A 16,315-nucleotide genomic window follows, 5' to 3' on the forward strand; every position below is an offset into this window, starting at 1 on the left:
AAGAAACGTGATTTTCCTACAAGCCAAAATGTCTGTTGTGAAAAAGGTCTGTAACCAAACATTTCTGTATGTCCATATTCAGGTAACAAGTAACAATAATTCATGTTTGATATTCACAGAGTCATTAGAATACAAAGACACGGTACTCCTTGAACCAATCAAGCTACCATGAAACAACAAATTTTAACACGTTAAAAAAAAAGGAACATTCCACAAGAAATACAGTCTGGGCATCAAAATAAAACATTTTTACATACACGGCTTCATTGGTCAGATAACATACAGTTTATCATAGCCTACAGGAAGCAGCACACACTGATGGTAGCGCTTCAGTGGCGCTTTAGTCCAGTCACTTAAGCTGAGCTGGGTATGTGAGTAAAACAGAGAAGAACAAAGTGAAAATCATCTATTTGTGCAGATTAGTCAATGAAAGCTGCAGTAACTGATAATTCAAATTCACTCAATCACAGCTGAGTCAATTTTATTCAACTAATGCACACACTGCTCCTTTATTTAGCTGTCAAGGCTTGGTTGAGACTCCCCTCTGGGTGGCGCCATTGTGTCGTGCACAGTGGTCTGGTCTTTGTAGTTTCATCAAGTACATTGACAGACAACAAAATCTGTTTTTCTTTGTCTCCCTAATACTGACAATTTGAAAACACGAGGCCTCAGTGGGAGCTGATTTCTTTCTTTCTTTCTTTCTTTCTTTCTTTTTGTTTCTTTTATTCCTTTTTTTTTTTCAGTTTTTCACAACACTTTCTCTCTCGCAGTCTCTCATGCCAGAACAGGAGGCAGTGTTTAGTTTGGAGCACAGCCTCTGGACCAGCCAGTGACTCTAGTTTCTCTTTTCACTTCCTCACTTAGAAAATTTCTGCATCTCTGCAAGAAGCAATGAAAAAGCAGAGGTCAAGGAGAATGAAAATGAGGATATTGATGACGGCTGACTTTGCATATGTGCTTGTGTTACCTTTGTCAAGATCAATGACTTTAGGCTGAGTGTTTGTGTGGACCTTCTCCTTCAGCAGGTTGTTCTTGTAGTCTGAAATCACACAGGAGAAAGTCAAACTACACACACAGCCAAGCAGCCAAACAGCCACTATCTATCTACACTCCACTCTTTCTCCCAACTCACCAAATCTTCTCTCCTCCCGGCTGCACGTGTTCACTTCAGCAACGTCCATCTCAAACTCCTCTGAGCTGCTGTGACTTCTGCTGGACCTTCCCCAGTAAGAAAGAGACGTCTGAGTGTGTGTTTGAGGGTAAAACAGTGATCATGTGTGTGTTTGTATGTGCGTATGTGTGTGCTCTCCCTCACCTCATGGATGCCTGCGGATAAAACTCTGAAAACACACGAGAAAAGTAAATGAGATCCATGAACGCATTCATTTTTTGTGAATCACCAACAGTCAGACTGAGGTACTGCAGGTCAGACCTTTGGTTCTACGCCTGCGTGTGATGAGGATGATGATGAGGATGATGAATGCCAGCAGCAGCAGGGAGGTGAGGACGTAGCCCAGCGGCAGGAGAAAGTAGTGCCTCTGGTCGGGCAGAATAACATTGATGACTGGCGGTGATTCAGCCTTAGTGGTGTCTGAGTAGTACAGAAATCACAACCGTCAGCATTTAGTCTTCTTCCGTTCTTCATCTTTTCTTTCACAAATAGACCAGTGTGTCATCAAGAGGTTTACAGAAAATAAGCAAAACCAGACCTTACATAGCTCTTACTTACAGCATCTCTGCCCTTGCACACTTTCTGCAGGTTTTCAGTACTTAAAAGTATTAGTGTAAGTAAAATGTCATTAGATAGCACCTTCCAAAGCCTCAGTTACCAAGTGTCTTACAAAACCAATTGCATTTAACAAAATTAAAACCACAAACAACAACAGTAAAAGGCACCACAAATCAATATAGTGCACCAAAAAATTCAAGTATAAGAGAAAAGATGGGTCTTCAGCTGTGACTTCAAACGACCAAGAGAGTTAGCTGACCAGACCCTCAGGGGGGGCCGTTCCACAGCCTGAGACCCAGGACAGCAAACACAGTGTGAGACAGCATCAAACAAAACTCTGTCCAAAGCCTTAGTATGAGCAGTGCTGAACCTACATTTGTCCATTTTTAATCTGATGTATATATTTAATTGTCTTTCACAGTCATTAAAATCATTTGTAGCCACGCTAACAGCATGACTATAGGGATGGCAGTGTTAATCACCATTTTAGTCCATACTGAAATATCTCAACAAATCTTAAATGGATTGCCATGAAATTTGGTGCAGACTTTTGTGGCGCCCAGAGAGTTTAATCCTACTGACTTGGTGACACTCTGACTTTTCCATCATCAGGTCAAACTTTTAATTTGTCAGATATTTGAATATATAACCAAATACCTGCAAGACGTTTGCATTTAGTGCTAATTAGCGAATATTAGTCTGCTAACACTGTGTGTAAACATTACCTACTTAAACATCGGCATGGCATAATTGTCATTGTGAGCATCTTAGCATGTTCATAGTTAGCTCAAATGATAAATACAGCAATAAAGAGAAGGTAGCATGAACGCAAATATGCAAGCTTCTTTATAGTAACCACATATCTACTGTGCTAAATGATGTGTGTGTGTGATGTGTTACTGCCTTCCATAACCTCTTTTTTTTTTTTACCAATTTGTTGTGGATAATGAACACATTAAACAAATGGACTTTTGAACTTAATTTCTGCTAAAATGAATCTTCACTTTGTTCCCAGGATGCTCAGTGGTTTGCGTTGAGTGGCAGGCTACATCTGATGCTAGTAGACAATCCCAACAAAAATCTTTTTCTCTCTGTGCATGTGGCTGCATGTGCATTAGATGTTGCCACGTAACCTCTAACACCTTACAAACTGTTTCATGATGCTCTTTTTCACATGCAATAACATTTCCTGGCTGTTAAAAAAATGCTGAACACATTTCCAGGGCGGTGAAAAATAATTAAGTGGCGTGTGTGGTTCTGCAGCAGAGTGTTGAGAAGCAGAGAGGGAGGAGAGGCCTGGTTTCATTTTGCCTCATTAAAAAAAGTGCAAGGCAAGAAGCAGCTGTGGACCTCAGACTCAACATATTTGAGCCAAAATGAGATCCAGACAGAAAGTCATGCTGTGATTTACTTTTCCTGGCAGTAAAACACAGAAGAGATGAGAGGAAGAGGAGCGAAAGATGGACAGAGTGGGGTGGAACAGACGAGGAGAGCCAAGGGAGAGGAAGGGGACAGGGGATGTTTCTCCAGGGGCCTGCCTCGCAAAATGAAGCTAAGGAAAGGTCTCGCCCACAGATCTTAAACACAAGCTTCCAGCACATACACAGCTGCGGCGTACACGAAAACAACATGTTCGTTAACATTACAAATTCTCTGATCCCTTTATTTAGTTTGAAGCCATTTTCTCCTGACTCATGCCCTGATGGGAACATATGTGTTTGTGTTTAGACTGGCTGAACCCCTCCTCTCCCTGCAAAAACTGCACCGAGAAATAACTCTAATGGGAGGGAGGGAGGGAGGGGTGACCTACATCTTTTCTTTCATTTCATCGACAGACTCCTCGCCCCCGTCCTTCCTTCTCTTTCTCTGTATCTGTCAATAGTCTGTCTTTCCCTCTGTGTTGCCAGCTGCCGCGCAGATGAAGCAAACTTCCTGATCTTGGCCGTAAACTAACCACAAAAAAAAAAAAAAAAAGTTCTCTGTCTTCGTAAGGAAAGGCAAAAAACTGAGAAAAGCGACGGCAAAAAGGAATGTGATGATAATACATGATGAAATAAACAAACCTGAGCATGTGGGATTCTCAAAGATGGAAAAAAACAGGGGCAAGGCAGGACAGAGAGAAGATGAAGGTGGGGTGAAGAATGTCTTCAGAATTTCGCGATTGAGCCAAAGTCAACAGGGCAGCAGACAGCCAGAGTGGGCAAAGCGAGAGCAGATAAGAGGACAGGATTCTGCAGTTGGCTTCTAAATGTCTGAGAGGACAGAGGAAGAAACTATGTAAAGTCACTCCTGTGCTGAAGATAAATCATTTATGCATCCTGTCTCTGACCAGTAGAATTCCCATGGTGCAATCCTACTGTATTATTACAGCTCGGGGAGTGAAGGATTAATTGTGTGGGCAGAGCTGGACTTCAGACCAAAGACTGTATCCGAGAGATTCCACTGAAATGAGATCGGACTTGGCTCGCTCTCTCGCTCTCTCACACACACACATACGCACACACACACACACACAGACTCGGCCACAGGCATTTCTCATTTCTAAACCTCTCTCGATGATTTTCCCACATTGATACATCTGCCATTATCGGCTTTGCTTCAGTTACCTATTGGAAACGCAGACACATGCACCAGCAACTCTCTCATTCTCAAAGAATTTGAGGTAGGCAGCTGGCACGCCAACATGCCAATCCTCCCTTCTCCCCTTTCTTTTCCTCTCTCTAATATGCAGTCAGAGAGAGAAACGCTGATAAATGAAACAAACGATTGGGAGAAGAGAGACAGAGAGTAACAAGCAGAAAAGAGGGTGGATGACAGACCTCAAAAAGCACAACATATATAACTACAAACCCACCAAAAGTGTGTTGAGCAGTGCTGTAATGATGGAATAGTGGTGGAGATCTGTGGGGTTATGAAGAGGGTGAAAGGTGATGAGGGTGAGGTTTGGAGGACTGGACTGTATGCGTGTGTGTGTGTGTGTGTGTGTGTGTGTGTGTGTGTGGTTTCAGGGATCTGGCATCAGACAAGCTGACTCTGCAAGAAAAAAAACTCTCATGAAACACAAACAGAAATATGGGGTTTTCTTTTTTTCTCTCCTTCCCATCCGCTCCTCTCATCTCTTCTACCTCTGCTGTTGCTTTGCTCATTGGAGAGTCTGAGGCACAGGCCGAACACGGTGAGGATGAATGAGGACAAAACAAAAAGGCACAGAGGGGGAAGAGTGAAGGAAAGAACAGATGTGTGTGTGGAGTTTTTTTTTTCTCCTAATTGTACACATGATAGTTGAGATCCACTAAACCATAAAACATCCTCTCTGCTAAGGCACTCACACTGGTCTGCTACTAGAACAGGAAGGGAGATCTGTGTTTGTATATATGTGTGTGCGTGCGTGCGTGTGTGTGTGTGTGTGTGTGTTGGTTACCTTTGTCTTCACTGGGCAGTGCTTTGGCTGGCAGGGTGGTCTGAACCACGGGCGCTTCCACTGTGACCTGAAACTCTCTTCTCTCATGCAAACCACAGTAATGATGGTGGAGGTGGCAGGAATACATCCCCTGGTCTGTGGGCTGTGTGTTGAACGCAGACAGTCAAACACACACACTTACATGATAACTGCACGATCTACGATGAAAATAAAGACGACAGTGACGAGAAAGATACTGGACTGACTTGAATGTGGACGCTGAACAAGATGGCAACAAAATTGAAAGTGATTTTTTTCAATTTTAAAAATCACTACATATGACTAAAGATTAATCTGTTGATAAACATACAAAATGTTCACATTCATGAGGATTTTCATACACTAGCAGGCTGAATAAGTTCCTAACACTAATGGAGTGAAACAAGCCTGTATTGTTCGCTTCAGACACGTACAAATTGTGTTAAAAGAGATTAGTAGAGTTAAATAATCACTATTTATTCAGCTCTATCTATCTTTGATCATTATCTAAATATCATTCTTGTGTAGAATGAATATTTATTTGGGATCATGGAATCATTTGCAAGCACTTCAACTCTGATATAGCAGAAAACCTGTAATTACCTATTCCCTTCTTCCCTGGAAAATAGGTTTTGTGTTACTTTACAGCTAATTAATCTCACTTTTAAATGTTTTAACATAAAACAAGAGCAAAATTGGTCTGACGGACAGCTGAGCGTTGCCTGTAGCTGACTGGAAAACTGGCCCCGTTCCACAATGTGATTGTTAAGCCTCCGAGCCTCCTGAGCCTGTATTTAACCTAAATGTTCTGATTTATGAGGCGCATCAAAAAACAGCAGGACCTCTGAGATTCCTACAATATGATGTTACCTTTTCTCTGCTTTCTATGCTACTAATGGCACTGAGGGACTGACAGAAAGTCCTTTTTGGACACACAAGTCTATCATTTGTTATGACACTATTGTCTTTAAAATTGACTGCTCTACTTACTGTAGCTGCCAACTCCATTTTCCCAACAGAACAATAATGTTTGACTTGAGCTTCAATTAAAAATGAAAGATCCATGTGTTCTGCAAACATGTTTCCGAACATTTTTACCCAAAGTGCACTGGGCTCACACATTTAGAGTAAGCGTGATGCCAGTGGGAAGTGTACTTCTTTCCATATTCCATATCCATATGTGGAATATACTAAATCTATCAGGCCCCTGTGGCGTTTTCTGTGAGGTTAAATTTCTTTTACACACACATGCACACACCTGCAGATCAGATATGGCAAGCGAGAAGTCTCCCTCTGAGAAGGCTTGGTTGCTGATGTTCATCTTCCTCTGGAGGAACAGAGGCCCATAGCTGCGCTGCTCCCCAGAGGCGTACAGGTCCACGAGCCGGTCAGCGCGGTCGTGGTGGACTCCTGCAGACTGGCGGTCCCAGTGGACCACCTGGAAGCCACCACGGTGGGGAAGGAGTTACACATTTTTCAGCAGATACCATGCAACCCCTTTAAAATCAAAAGTAAATTGTGCCTGAGTTTGATAATCTGAGGAAACCCTACAAACAAGCTCATGCACCCCACACACCTGCTGGTCCTCCTCCTCGTTGCTCCAGTCCGTCCACACGCTGCGTCGGTTGATGCAGGGCAGCACCACGGTACTGCCAAGCAGCACCACATACACCGCCTTTTGTCCATCCCAGAAGCGCTGCTCCTTACGACCTTTGTTGTAAATGTGCGAATGAGACAACCTTTATGCAAGCACTTTGAAGTTTCTGTGCGAAGATGCGGATGGTCGGTTAACACATACGTGATTTGGTGACATTGAGCTGCACTCTGACTGTTTCGTACAGGTGGCAGTAGAGGTGGTGGAGGTTGCAAGAGTACAGACCTCTGTCATTCATCGTCACGTCTGTCATCACATGCAGAATCACAAAAAAAAAAAACACACGTCATATATTTTAAGACTGACATCCTGTATCTTAGCCTGTGGTGGGTTTCCATTTACTTCACTTTGGCATGAAAACCAGTTGGCAGAAACTTTACACTTTTGAGATGGCAGTGAACCCTATTTCACCTTTAACAATTTATTTGTCAAAGTTACATCACTGGCATATGAAGTCAGTCTAGTGCTTTAAAAAAACAGATTTGATTGGTGCAGTCAGGTGTTTGTGGTGCTCTGACAGCAAGATTTCCGTTTTTCAAGTTCAGCTGCTGGAAAATCAATCACTGCAGACGTGCAACAAGCAAGCACAGATGTTAAGAAAAGAAAAGTTTAAGTTCTGGAACCAAAACTGCTGTGTCAATGTTGGAGATTCCCACAAGCACTTGAATGCACCAACAATGAAACCACTTTTAAAAACAGCAGGTTTCCCTGCATGTTTTATTACAGGGGTGGACCACCTCTGAAACAAAGACCTCCTCTATGGACCTCATAAAAAACACCACACTTTTATGAAATTAAAGATTAAAATCTGACTATACAGAGGCTTAAGATCTGGCTTAACTGATGGCCGACTTAAATTTAATCGTATGGGTTGAAAATGGCTGACAAGCATACGTAGTATGGACTTCTTCAGGAGATCAGTTGTGAAAATGCCATAAAATCAGAGCTGTAATGAATCAGACAGTCAAAGTCAGACCTTTGATGACCAGGGAGAAGTTTCCCTCCTTGAAGGCCTTTGAGCTGAGGCTGACCCTGCCCGTGTTGTAGGAGTTGTAGATCCTCTGGTCCCCCGCAGAGAACATGTCCACCACTCTCTCCATGGCGTAGTCTGGACGGGCCCGGTACAGGTCCCAGTGGACCACCCTCTGCCTGTCCCTCACCCTGTCCCTGGTCCACACCATGCGGCCGCTCACACACTGCAGCACCACCCTCGACCCAGCGGGGGCGCTCACATTATACCCCGCCACCACCACACTGCTGCTGCTGTCAGGCTGACCTGACACTGAAGGACAGAGAGGGTGGAGAGTTTACACACTGAGACGCTCAGCATTCAGTGAAATCCCTGAAGAGAAATGCATAGACGTGAATCACAAATCACACACACACAAAGAGAAACATACCTGCAGTGAAGAGACAGGCCACAGGGACTGAAAAAAACAGAGTAGGGAAAGTGAACAGGATAATCACTTAAACAGATCCTGTCAGACTGCCTCTCTATGTTGGGTGCTGTGTTAAAAAATCCTGTTGGAAAGAAAGCTCCCTGAATTCAGATTAAATTACAACTAAAGGCATTTCAATTAATAAAACTTCTCAAGTAGCCAATGAGATAAACAACAGTCACTTTACTGCAGCTGTTTTTACATTTAAACTAAATATGACCCATTGAAAACCATAATGAAAATGTCTACTCTTGGACTAATATTCATAATGTGCAGTTAAGCGAATGACTGTTTTTCACAATCTTGGTGTTTTTGGACACTGAGTCAGTAAAACTCATCTAACAGGAATGTGTCTGTGTGTCTGGCTTTGATATTCACCTGAAAATATTCAGATAAATCACATCATGCAATCTCACTCTTGCATGCGAGAAATCTGACAAAAGAAATTGCTCAGTCATCTCAAAGTGTCAAAATACCTAATAATCTGAAAACACTAGAAGAAATTTTAGATTATTTATTTATTTAGACAATGGCCTTAACTGTTTTAACCTCTGATGCAAAACTTAGTCAAAACCTTTTAATGCACAAAACAGTCAAAACTGAACGTGTTCATTTTCAATATTATTTGATACATGGCTGATTGTTTCTTTTTAATGCCCTTTTAACAACTAACTAATGATTTAGCTTTTATTGAGTCATTATATGAATTTCCATTTTCCTACAAAGAGAAAAGCTTTTTTACACATCTAACTGAAACTTGCAGACAGGATGAAAGTCACCAGCTCATTTTTTTTCTCAAAGGAGATTAAACACAATCACACTTGTGTCAAATTCATTGCTTTTGTATTAACAAAACCAAATAGGATAATAAATTATTCATTTGTGACTAATCCACATTACATAACTGACTGATCCGGATATCAGATTCACCACCAATTGCATTCCTTTGAACTTTCTCACACACACTCACAACTAGTCACCACCACTTTTGTTTTACTGTAGCATTAATTATTTCAGGCTTCCTCTTCACTCCTGCATGATGCTCAGGAGGACGACAGCTTTTCCTTTTTTTTTTTTCGCCTGAGAGCTGACAATGTTCATGCTTTGTTCAATCCAAATTCAGAGCTTCAAAGTTACACCACCCTGGATTGTGGGATGGTTCGTCCTGATGAAGGACAGTAACGCTCCCTAGGAACTTGTGATGAAGCAGTCTTGTAGAGAAGTGGAACAGTGACCATAAGTGGAGTGGCCTGAAATCAAAATGTCCCTTTCTGCAATGATGTAAGCAAATCCTTTCCTGTCCAATTTCAACGAGATCAGGCACATACTTTAGACCCACGTTGTGCATGTTTGGGATGCAAGTAAGTAAGTAAATGTGATACAAAACAATCTAGTTGAGGAGTTCATTAAATATCGAATGATAAAATGCATAACCTGCAAACATATAAAACAAGATGTGCATCAGTTTCGCATCAGAGGGTTAGAATAATGATAATGCTGGTGTGCAGCATGCACAGCCTTCACCTGGGATAACCGCAAAACAACGCTGCTCTAACCAAACTCCAGCCGACTTACTGTGGATCAAGAGGAGAGCTTGCAGAATGATGTCCTGTCTCTCGGTCTTCATGTTGACAGTGACAGTAACACGCAGACTTGTCAATGCCGGACACCTGGCAGACTGGCCTCAGGGCAAGAAAACACGGTGTGTGTGTCCATCCGCAGCAGCAGCAGGACTTGATTTGATCCGATCTCAGAGTTTGGAGAAGTTAACAGGCAGCGCCTCGTTACGACCTCAACACAGAACCAAAACAGTACCGGACTGAGCTGATCCCACCCGGGAAATGAAACCAGACACCACCGGCCTGCATGTACATCCCCTCTGCTCTCAAAAAGTCACAGCTCAACCCAAAACAGTGCAGCATCTCAGTCTAACGATGAAAATCCCAGTAGAGGTGATGTATGTTCACATATACTTTTGTTTTACTGCATTTCAAAAGGAAAAGCTGCACTTTTCTTCATTTAATTTGAATAACAGCAATATTTACTAGTTATTTTTCAGATTAGTCCTTTAATTCCAAAACCTCCGTGATGATTTTAAATGCATTGTTACAGATTTCTAAATAATAATAATAATAATAATAATGATCTATTTAAATTGCACAGTTCATACGTGAGTCATTTTCAGTGTGCTTGTAACAAACACTTAAACCTTAAAGGAAGTGAAAACTAACTTTAAAAGATGAAGTCAAAGGAAATATGAACATGTGTAAAAGTATTATAACGCTCCTAAGAACTTTTCCTTTACTGCTGGTGCTCCTGAACTTTTAAGTCACTCAAGTTAGTTGAACTCTTTGGTACACAAGACCTATAATTTCTCCTTTAATTTCATAAATGAAATCCTCAACACATGTAACCTCCCCACATATAAATCATTTTAAAACGCACAATGTTACATTTACTGTATATTGCACTATTTAGCCTGTTTATCCGGCAAGAGTCCAGGATCCACAGGTTTCCGCTGCTGCTGCTGATACTTCTCCTTGTTCAGCTCAAACACGACCCACAGTGGTGAAGTGAAGCTCTTATGTCAGTATTCTGAATTATTGAAGATGTTTTTCTCCACCACGTCTTTGTGATTATATTATAGCATTGGTTGACAGAAGGATCAGCAGGAAAAGCCACTGATATTTGGCGTTTTCTATGTTTCTACGGAAGACACAAGACGACAAGCGACGATAGTTTGAATCTATCTTACAGGTTTGCCTTAAAATTTAGTTCCCATACCGGGAGTCGAACCCGGGCCGCCTGGGTGAAAACCAGGAATCCTAACCGCTAGACCATATGGGACTGCTTTTAGTGAAGAAACACCTTCTGAAAAAAAATTTGATTTTGTTATTTATACGCTCAAATATTGTTGGCAGAAATGTTACGTCCCTGTTATGATTTAATTACGGGGCTGTCCAGACTCCTCTACATAAAATAAATGATGCTTCATGTTCAGGGGATATAATAAGATTTATTGACTGTATCAATCCTACAACATATATTATAATGCTTATGTTCTGTAACAGGGAATAGACTTCTATAGGAAGGTTTTCCTTTGTGATTTACTAATCTGACTTGCATGGTTGGGATATATTCTTGATCTATACTAATTCACATGAAATAGTTGCTCAAGATAAGAGAGGGGATATTTTTCTTTCTGTTTCTGGGCAGGTAAATTGATAAATATTCCCTGGTGTTTTCCAGAGAAAATTGTAAACCTCATCACAATAACCCGCCTATTATGTAAATAATTATACATACAATCCATCATTTTAAACAAGTTTGTTACCTGTAGGTATACAGTTATTTATAGCAGACAGTATATAACTTCTGCCACTGCTTGCAAAAGCGCTGCAGACGCGGAACTTTGTTTCCGGTTTGTTGACACCCGGCCGGTTTGGATGTTACACCTCAGACGCTTCCCCTGAAACAAGCGAACTCATTCAAGGGTTTGTGACCAGAGGTAAAGGAGTCTAACAAGTGCATTTATACAGAAATATGTTGCGCAATTGTTCATATTTGTCCTCTTGAATATTATTACAATGTCTGAATATTGATGTTTGACCTCTGTGAGCCTTTTTTCGAGCAGTTGTCTCAGTGGTCGGTCGCGTCAGTTAGCTAGCATGCTTGCTCGGTATCAGCTAACATTAGCTAGCTAATCACCCGGTGTCACGGCAAACTCGAAGCAAAGAAGCGTCCTTACTTTTTTATGATTGCCTTAAATCATTTTTAATAGTCCAGGAGTCCTCTTACATACCGCTCTTCTCTTTTTTCAGCTCCTGTGTTAAACGTTAAAAGATGTTTTTGACAAGATCGGAATATGACAGGTAGGTGCAGCACAAACTGCTTTGTCATTTATTGAGTCTCAGTGGGATGGAGCCAATTTAAGAGAGCACGGTTTTGTTAAAAGGTTGTCTGTTCAAGCAGCTTTTTATTCTGAGTGCTCAGGTACATCTGAGAGTGTTTTTTAAATGTCCAAACATTTGTTTTTACTTCGTGGCTGTAGTTAGCTAGCAGCGAATCACTTCGCAACAAGTTAGTTTGCTTTCACTTTCGTTATCTCCAGTAATTAATTTATTTCACCGTTATTTAACTAGGAAATCAAAATGAGATTTAACTGTGTTGTTGAGTAGTGTTCTAGTCGTGATATGAAATACTACTCTCAAATGTGCTTTTTGGAAAAAAACACTCGTAAATAGTGGAAAATGGCTGAGAACATTTACTCAAGTACTGTATATTAATACAGTTTTAGGATACTTGCACTTCACTACATATTTATTTTTGTATTATTTCAGATTTTTAAAAGAAAATATAGTCAACTAATAAATTATGATATATTATTTTAGACGAAACTATCCAGTAGTAAGTAAAGTAAATGATGAGTTGAGCTCCACCTTTACTAGCTGCAACATTAAATTGATGAACACATTAATGCATCAATAGTTATAATCCGATGATGATTCTGTACAATGAGTGCTGTTACTTTTTGTACATTTTGATAGTAATACTGTTTTCACCTTTACCAGTGTCATTTTGGATGCAAGACTTGTAAAAAAAGTACAAATTGTTTTACAACAACGTTATTAATAGTAATCATTATTCCCGTCCGTCCTGTAGAGGTGTGAACACGTTCTCTCCAGAAGGAAGATTGTTCCAGGTTGAATATGCCATAGAGGCCATAAAGGTGAGTATTAGGTGCTGAGTCACTCGGCTAATAGTCGTCTCCTGTGTGATACTTTATGCTAAACTTGAAAACAAGTGCCCACTTTGAAGCTCATAAGTTTTGTCTGGTTTGACTTTGCTTTTCCCAGTTGGGCTCCACAGCCATCGGTATCCAGACATCAGAGGGTGTGTGCCTGGCTGTGGAGAAGAGGATCACCTCTCCGCTGATGGAGCCCAACAGCATTGAAAAGATCGTGGAGATTGACAGTCACATCGGTAAGTGGAGAGACTAATCATTAAAAAAGAAAAAAAGCAGCAAAAGTAATGATAACAAGTAGGAATAAAATGGACTTTTATGAGCTTTTGGGTTGGATCAAGGGCATTTTCTGGCAGTAAGTCCATGAAAAGATTCATTTAAGAAAAAGATCCTGAGGGGACACTCCTCAGATTCTAACACAAGACCCTTTTGTGATTGTAGTTTTATCTTTGAAGTTTAAGAAACTTCACTGGCTCTTAGCTTTGCTCCAGCAAATACTTTGGTGCATTCGGTGTGAGTTGTAATTGTTTGAATATATTTGGGGCTGGCCTGAGGGCATTACATCACAGTAGTTGAATCTAGACGTATCAAAGGCGTGCACTCATTTCTCAGAGGAATGCTTTGTCATGTGTTATGATAGGATGCGGTTTCAGCCTTGTTTGATCATATCCTGCATAATAATGTTCCTCAGTTAACATGGAATGACTTTACATTTTTCCCTGTTTGGCTGCGCTGATTGTTGCTTCAGGCCAGTGGTTCTCAACCTATGTGCCGTGGAATTTCGGCCCCTAATACTATTCAACTATTTCATAAAGTACAAATTTAAGGAACAAATTTTATATGTTGTAAAATGTTTTATCAACAAATAACAACTAAACACTTAGTAGCCTTTATTTGACATTTTATTTAGGCTCCTCTGTGTGCAAAACCTGGCTTCCAAGCAGCCAGTAGCCAGAATACATTGAACAAAGGGCATTCAGTTTTCACAGGGAGTCTGGACTTACAGGATAAAAATACCATTACCGCTGTATGACAAGGCAACCAACCCATGCTTTGATACAAATCCAACCGTAAGCATTTTCTACACATACTTAATGAACTCAAACAAGAATGTCACTGAAGCAAAAGCTGATTTATTCCATCAAAATGCTACAACATAACTCAATCATTGGCCTTGTTCCTCAGACCAGTGTAATATAGCCTCCATATACTTTTTATACAGCAAATTCTATATTTACAAAGATTCAAACTTAGTGTGCTTTGGAGAGTCCATCTTCGTAGGACTGCTTCAGGCCCCAGCCTGTGCCTGACTTACAGTTTCTTGATTTTCTTTCTTTCTGTCTCAAAGGTTGCGCCATGAGTGGCTTGATAGCTGATGCCAAGACTCTAATTGACAAAGCAAGAGTGGAAACACAGGTATGAATGCTGAGCACCCTGTAACACAAGCAGTTCACTGGCATTGTGTCTTACCTGCGAATAACCTGCATATATTCCTCGTCAGAACCACTGGTTCACGTACAATGAGACGATGACGGTGGAGAGTGTGACTCAGGCTGTGTCCAACCTGGCGCTGCAGTTTGGAGAGGAGGACGCTGATCCTGGTGCCATGGTCAGTCAGGCAAATGGGTTATTTTTTTCAAAGACCTAATGTTTGATGGCGTTAGAGTAAATTTGTTATAACCTACATTCTTGTCTCTGCTCTGTTCCTACTGTGCAGAGTCGACCATTCGGTGTAGCGCTTCTGTTCGGGGGAGTTGATGAAAAAGGACCTCAGCTGTATGTTGGGATTACTATTCATGCACCTTACATGAAATTGTAAACAGGAACATGTTCACCTTTTAATTCTGCCTTCACAGAGACTTTACTGTCATTTGTTTGTGAATACAGGTACCACATGGATCCATCAGGAACCTTTGTGCAGTGCGATGCTCGGGCCATCGGCTCAGCGTCTGAGGGAGCACAGAGCTCTTTGCAGGAGGTCTACCACAAGGTACCAACGGCACGCCAGAATTCTTTCAAACCACATAGGCCCAAGTTAATCAATAGTGCAGAAAGGACATGCAAATCACTTGGACTGAAGAGCTGTATCTTTTCTGTTTGTCCTTCTCTCTCTCTGACAGTCCATGACATTAAAAGACGCCATCAAGTCGTCTCTCACCATTCTGAAGCAGGTGATGGAGGAGAAGCTCAATGCCACCAACATCGAGGTTCGTTCCTCCTTTCTCACCCAGTTTCTGAATGCTTGATTAGACTTTATAGACTTAGATTATGCAGCTTTGTTGAATACTTGATCCACCTGCACCATTTTTTTTTTAGCTGTGCCATTTTTACATCAGCTGTCAGTGGCAGAACCTCTAGGCCCATTACGCTTCCAATTCGTCCAAAGCTTGCGTCATGGGGCCAGCAAAAGTCTTGAGACAGTGCCGAACGTCCCAAAAAACTAATGAAACTAATGAATGCTAAACTAAAACTAAGCATTTTTCAAAAGAGTAAAAACTGAACAAGCTTAAAAAAATTAATTAAAGCTAAACTGAAAAAATAAATAAATAAATAAAACCAAAAATGCAAAACTATAATAACCTTGAAACAAACCACATTAGCTGTTTCATTTTGACTTTAATTTGAAAAAAACTCTTACTCTCAGCAGATTTCAGTTTGCACAGAATTTAAATTTCATGCAGGCTTTCTTTACGTGTGTCTCCTCTGTAGCTGGCGACAGTAGAGCCCGGGAAGACCTTCCACATGTACTCCAAAGAAGAGCTGGAGGATGTAATCAAGGACATCTAGAGCAGAAAAGACTTGAAAGTCTTGGTTTGAGTTCTGGGCAGGAGAGGACGCGGATGTACACCTGGGCTGAACGTCACAACCACAACTTTCCATCAGCACATTCTTCTTGCTGCATTCAGAAATGTTTTTTTTGGATTGCGTAAGAGGTTTTTCTTTGTAATGTGCTAATTTACTTCTTGTCTCTCAGTGTTTGTACAACTCTGAACAGTCTGACCAGCGTTTACAGCTGAGCGACAGGAAAACAGTCGGGGTGGGGGGGTATTTTTTGTTACGAATCAGTACTACAATAAAACTCTTGTATTCACAGAGTGGTCCGACTTTTTTTTTTTTCTGTGTGTATTTCTTGTGCTCTTATTGTTTAGTTTAAAACTGTGCACTTACACTAGACTGAGTACTTTGTAAACACTTATGCATCATATCGCAGTGATCACATACACACCACAACATCACATTACAGAGTCACAGTGGGGTCTTACAGTCTGTCCACTACCAAAAAACAGATTTTTGTGTATTCATTTATCAG

At 41.0% G+C, this 16,315-nt stretch overlaps 2 protein-coding genes and 1 non-coding gene across 3 annotated transcripts; 1 reads left to right on the forward strand and 2 right to left on the reverse strand.

Moving 5' to 3' along the window:
- Window positions 1–126: 126 nt before the first annotated feature.
- LOC139215604 (matrix remodeling-associated protein 8-like) lies at window positions 127–9,967 on the reverse strand. Its single transcript, XM_070846614.1, has 12 exons — window positions 9,837–9,967; window positions 8,223–8,249; window positions 7,799–8,104; window positions 6,967–7,068; window positions 6,745–6,878; window positions 6,427–6,606; window positions 5,151–5,292; window positions 1,433–1,591; window positions 1,316–1,340; window positions 1,133–1,218; window positions 968–1,039; window positions 127–879 (listed from the first exon to the last, which is right to left on the reverse strand). The coding sequence occupies exons 1-12, from the start codon at window positions 9,886–9,888 to the stop codon at window positions 857–859; spliced, it is 1,308 nt and encodes a 435-aa protein (XP_070702715.1). The 5' UTR covers window positions 9,889–9,967; the 3' UTR covers window positions 127–856.
- A 1,069-nt stretch (window positions 9,968–11,036) lies between these two features.
- On the reverse strand, window positions 11,037–11,108 carry trnae-uuc (transfer RNA glutamic acid (anticodon UUC)). The gene has a single exon. It is a non-coding gene; the product is annotated as a tRNA-Glu (tRNA).
- Window positions 11,109–11,689: 581 nt separating this feature from the next.
- On the forward strand, window positions 11,690–16,096 carry psma5 (proteasome 20S subunit alpha 5). The gene is made up of 10 exons (XM_070843299.1): window positions 11,690–11,769; window positions 12,083–12,133; window positions 12,924–12,990; window positions 13,118–13,244; window positions 14,354–14,421; window positions 14,507–14,614; window positions 14,723–14,781; window positions 14,893–14,995; window positions 15,126–15,212; window positions 15,715–16,096. Exons 2-10 carry the CDS (start codon window positions 12,105–12,107, stop codon window positions 15,790–15,792), a joined length of 726 nt encoding a protein of 241 aa, XP_070699400.1. The 5' UTR covers window positions 11,690–11,769; window positions 12,083–12,104; the 3' UTR covers window positions 15,793–16,096.
- Window positions 16,097–16,315: the final 219 nt, after the last annotated feature.

The sequence above is a fragment of the Pempheris klunzingeri genome, chromosome 2 (genome assembly GCF_042242105.1).
Source record: "Pempheris klunzingeri isolate RE-2024b chromosome 2, fPemKlu1.hap1, whole genome shotgun sequence".
NCBI lineage: Eukaryota > Metazoa > Chordata > Actinopteri > Acropomatiformes > Pempheridae > Pempheris > Pempheris klunzingeri.

What these genes read in the sequence shown, in the direction of transcription:
- LOC139215604 (XM_070846614.1), bottom strand. Translation starts at nt 9,888, where the DNA reads ATGAAGACCGAGAGACAGGACATCATTCTGCAAGCTCTCCTCTTGATC. An exon ending in CCGGGAGGAGAGAAGATTTG is followed by an intron (nt 1,040 to 1,132) that starts GTGAGTTGGGAG and finishes GTGTGATTTCAG; the next exon opens with ACTACAAGAACAACCTGCTG. An exon ending in AGTCATTGATCTTGACAAAG is followed by an intron (nt 880 to 967) that starts GTAACACAAGCA and finishes TGCTTCTTGCAG; the next exon opens with AGATGCAGAAATTTTCTAAG.
- psma5 (XM_070843299.1), top strand. Translation starts at nt 12,105, where the DNA reads ATGTTTTTGACAAGATCGGAATATGACAG. An exon ending in ACAAGATCGGAATATGACAG is followed by an intron (nt 12,134 to 12,923) that starts GTAGGTGCAGCA and finishes TCCGTCCTGTAG; the next exon opens with AGGTGTGAACACGTTCTCTC. An exon ending in GGAGATTGACAGTCACATCG is followed by an intron (nt 13,245 to 14,353) that starts GTAAGTGGAGAG and finishes TCTGTCTCAAAG; the next exon opens with GTTGCGCCATGAGTGGCTTG.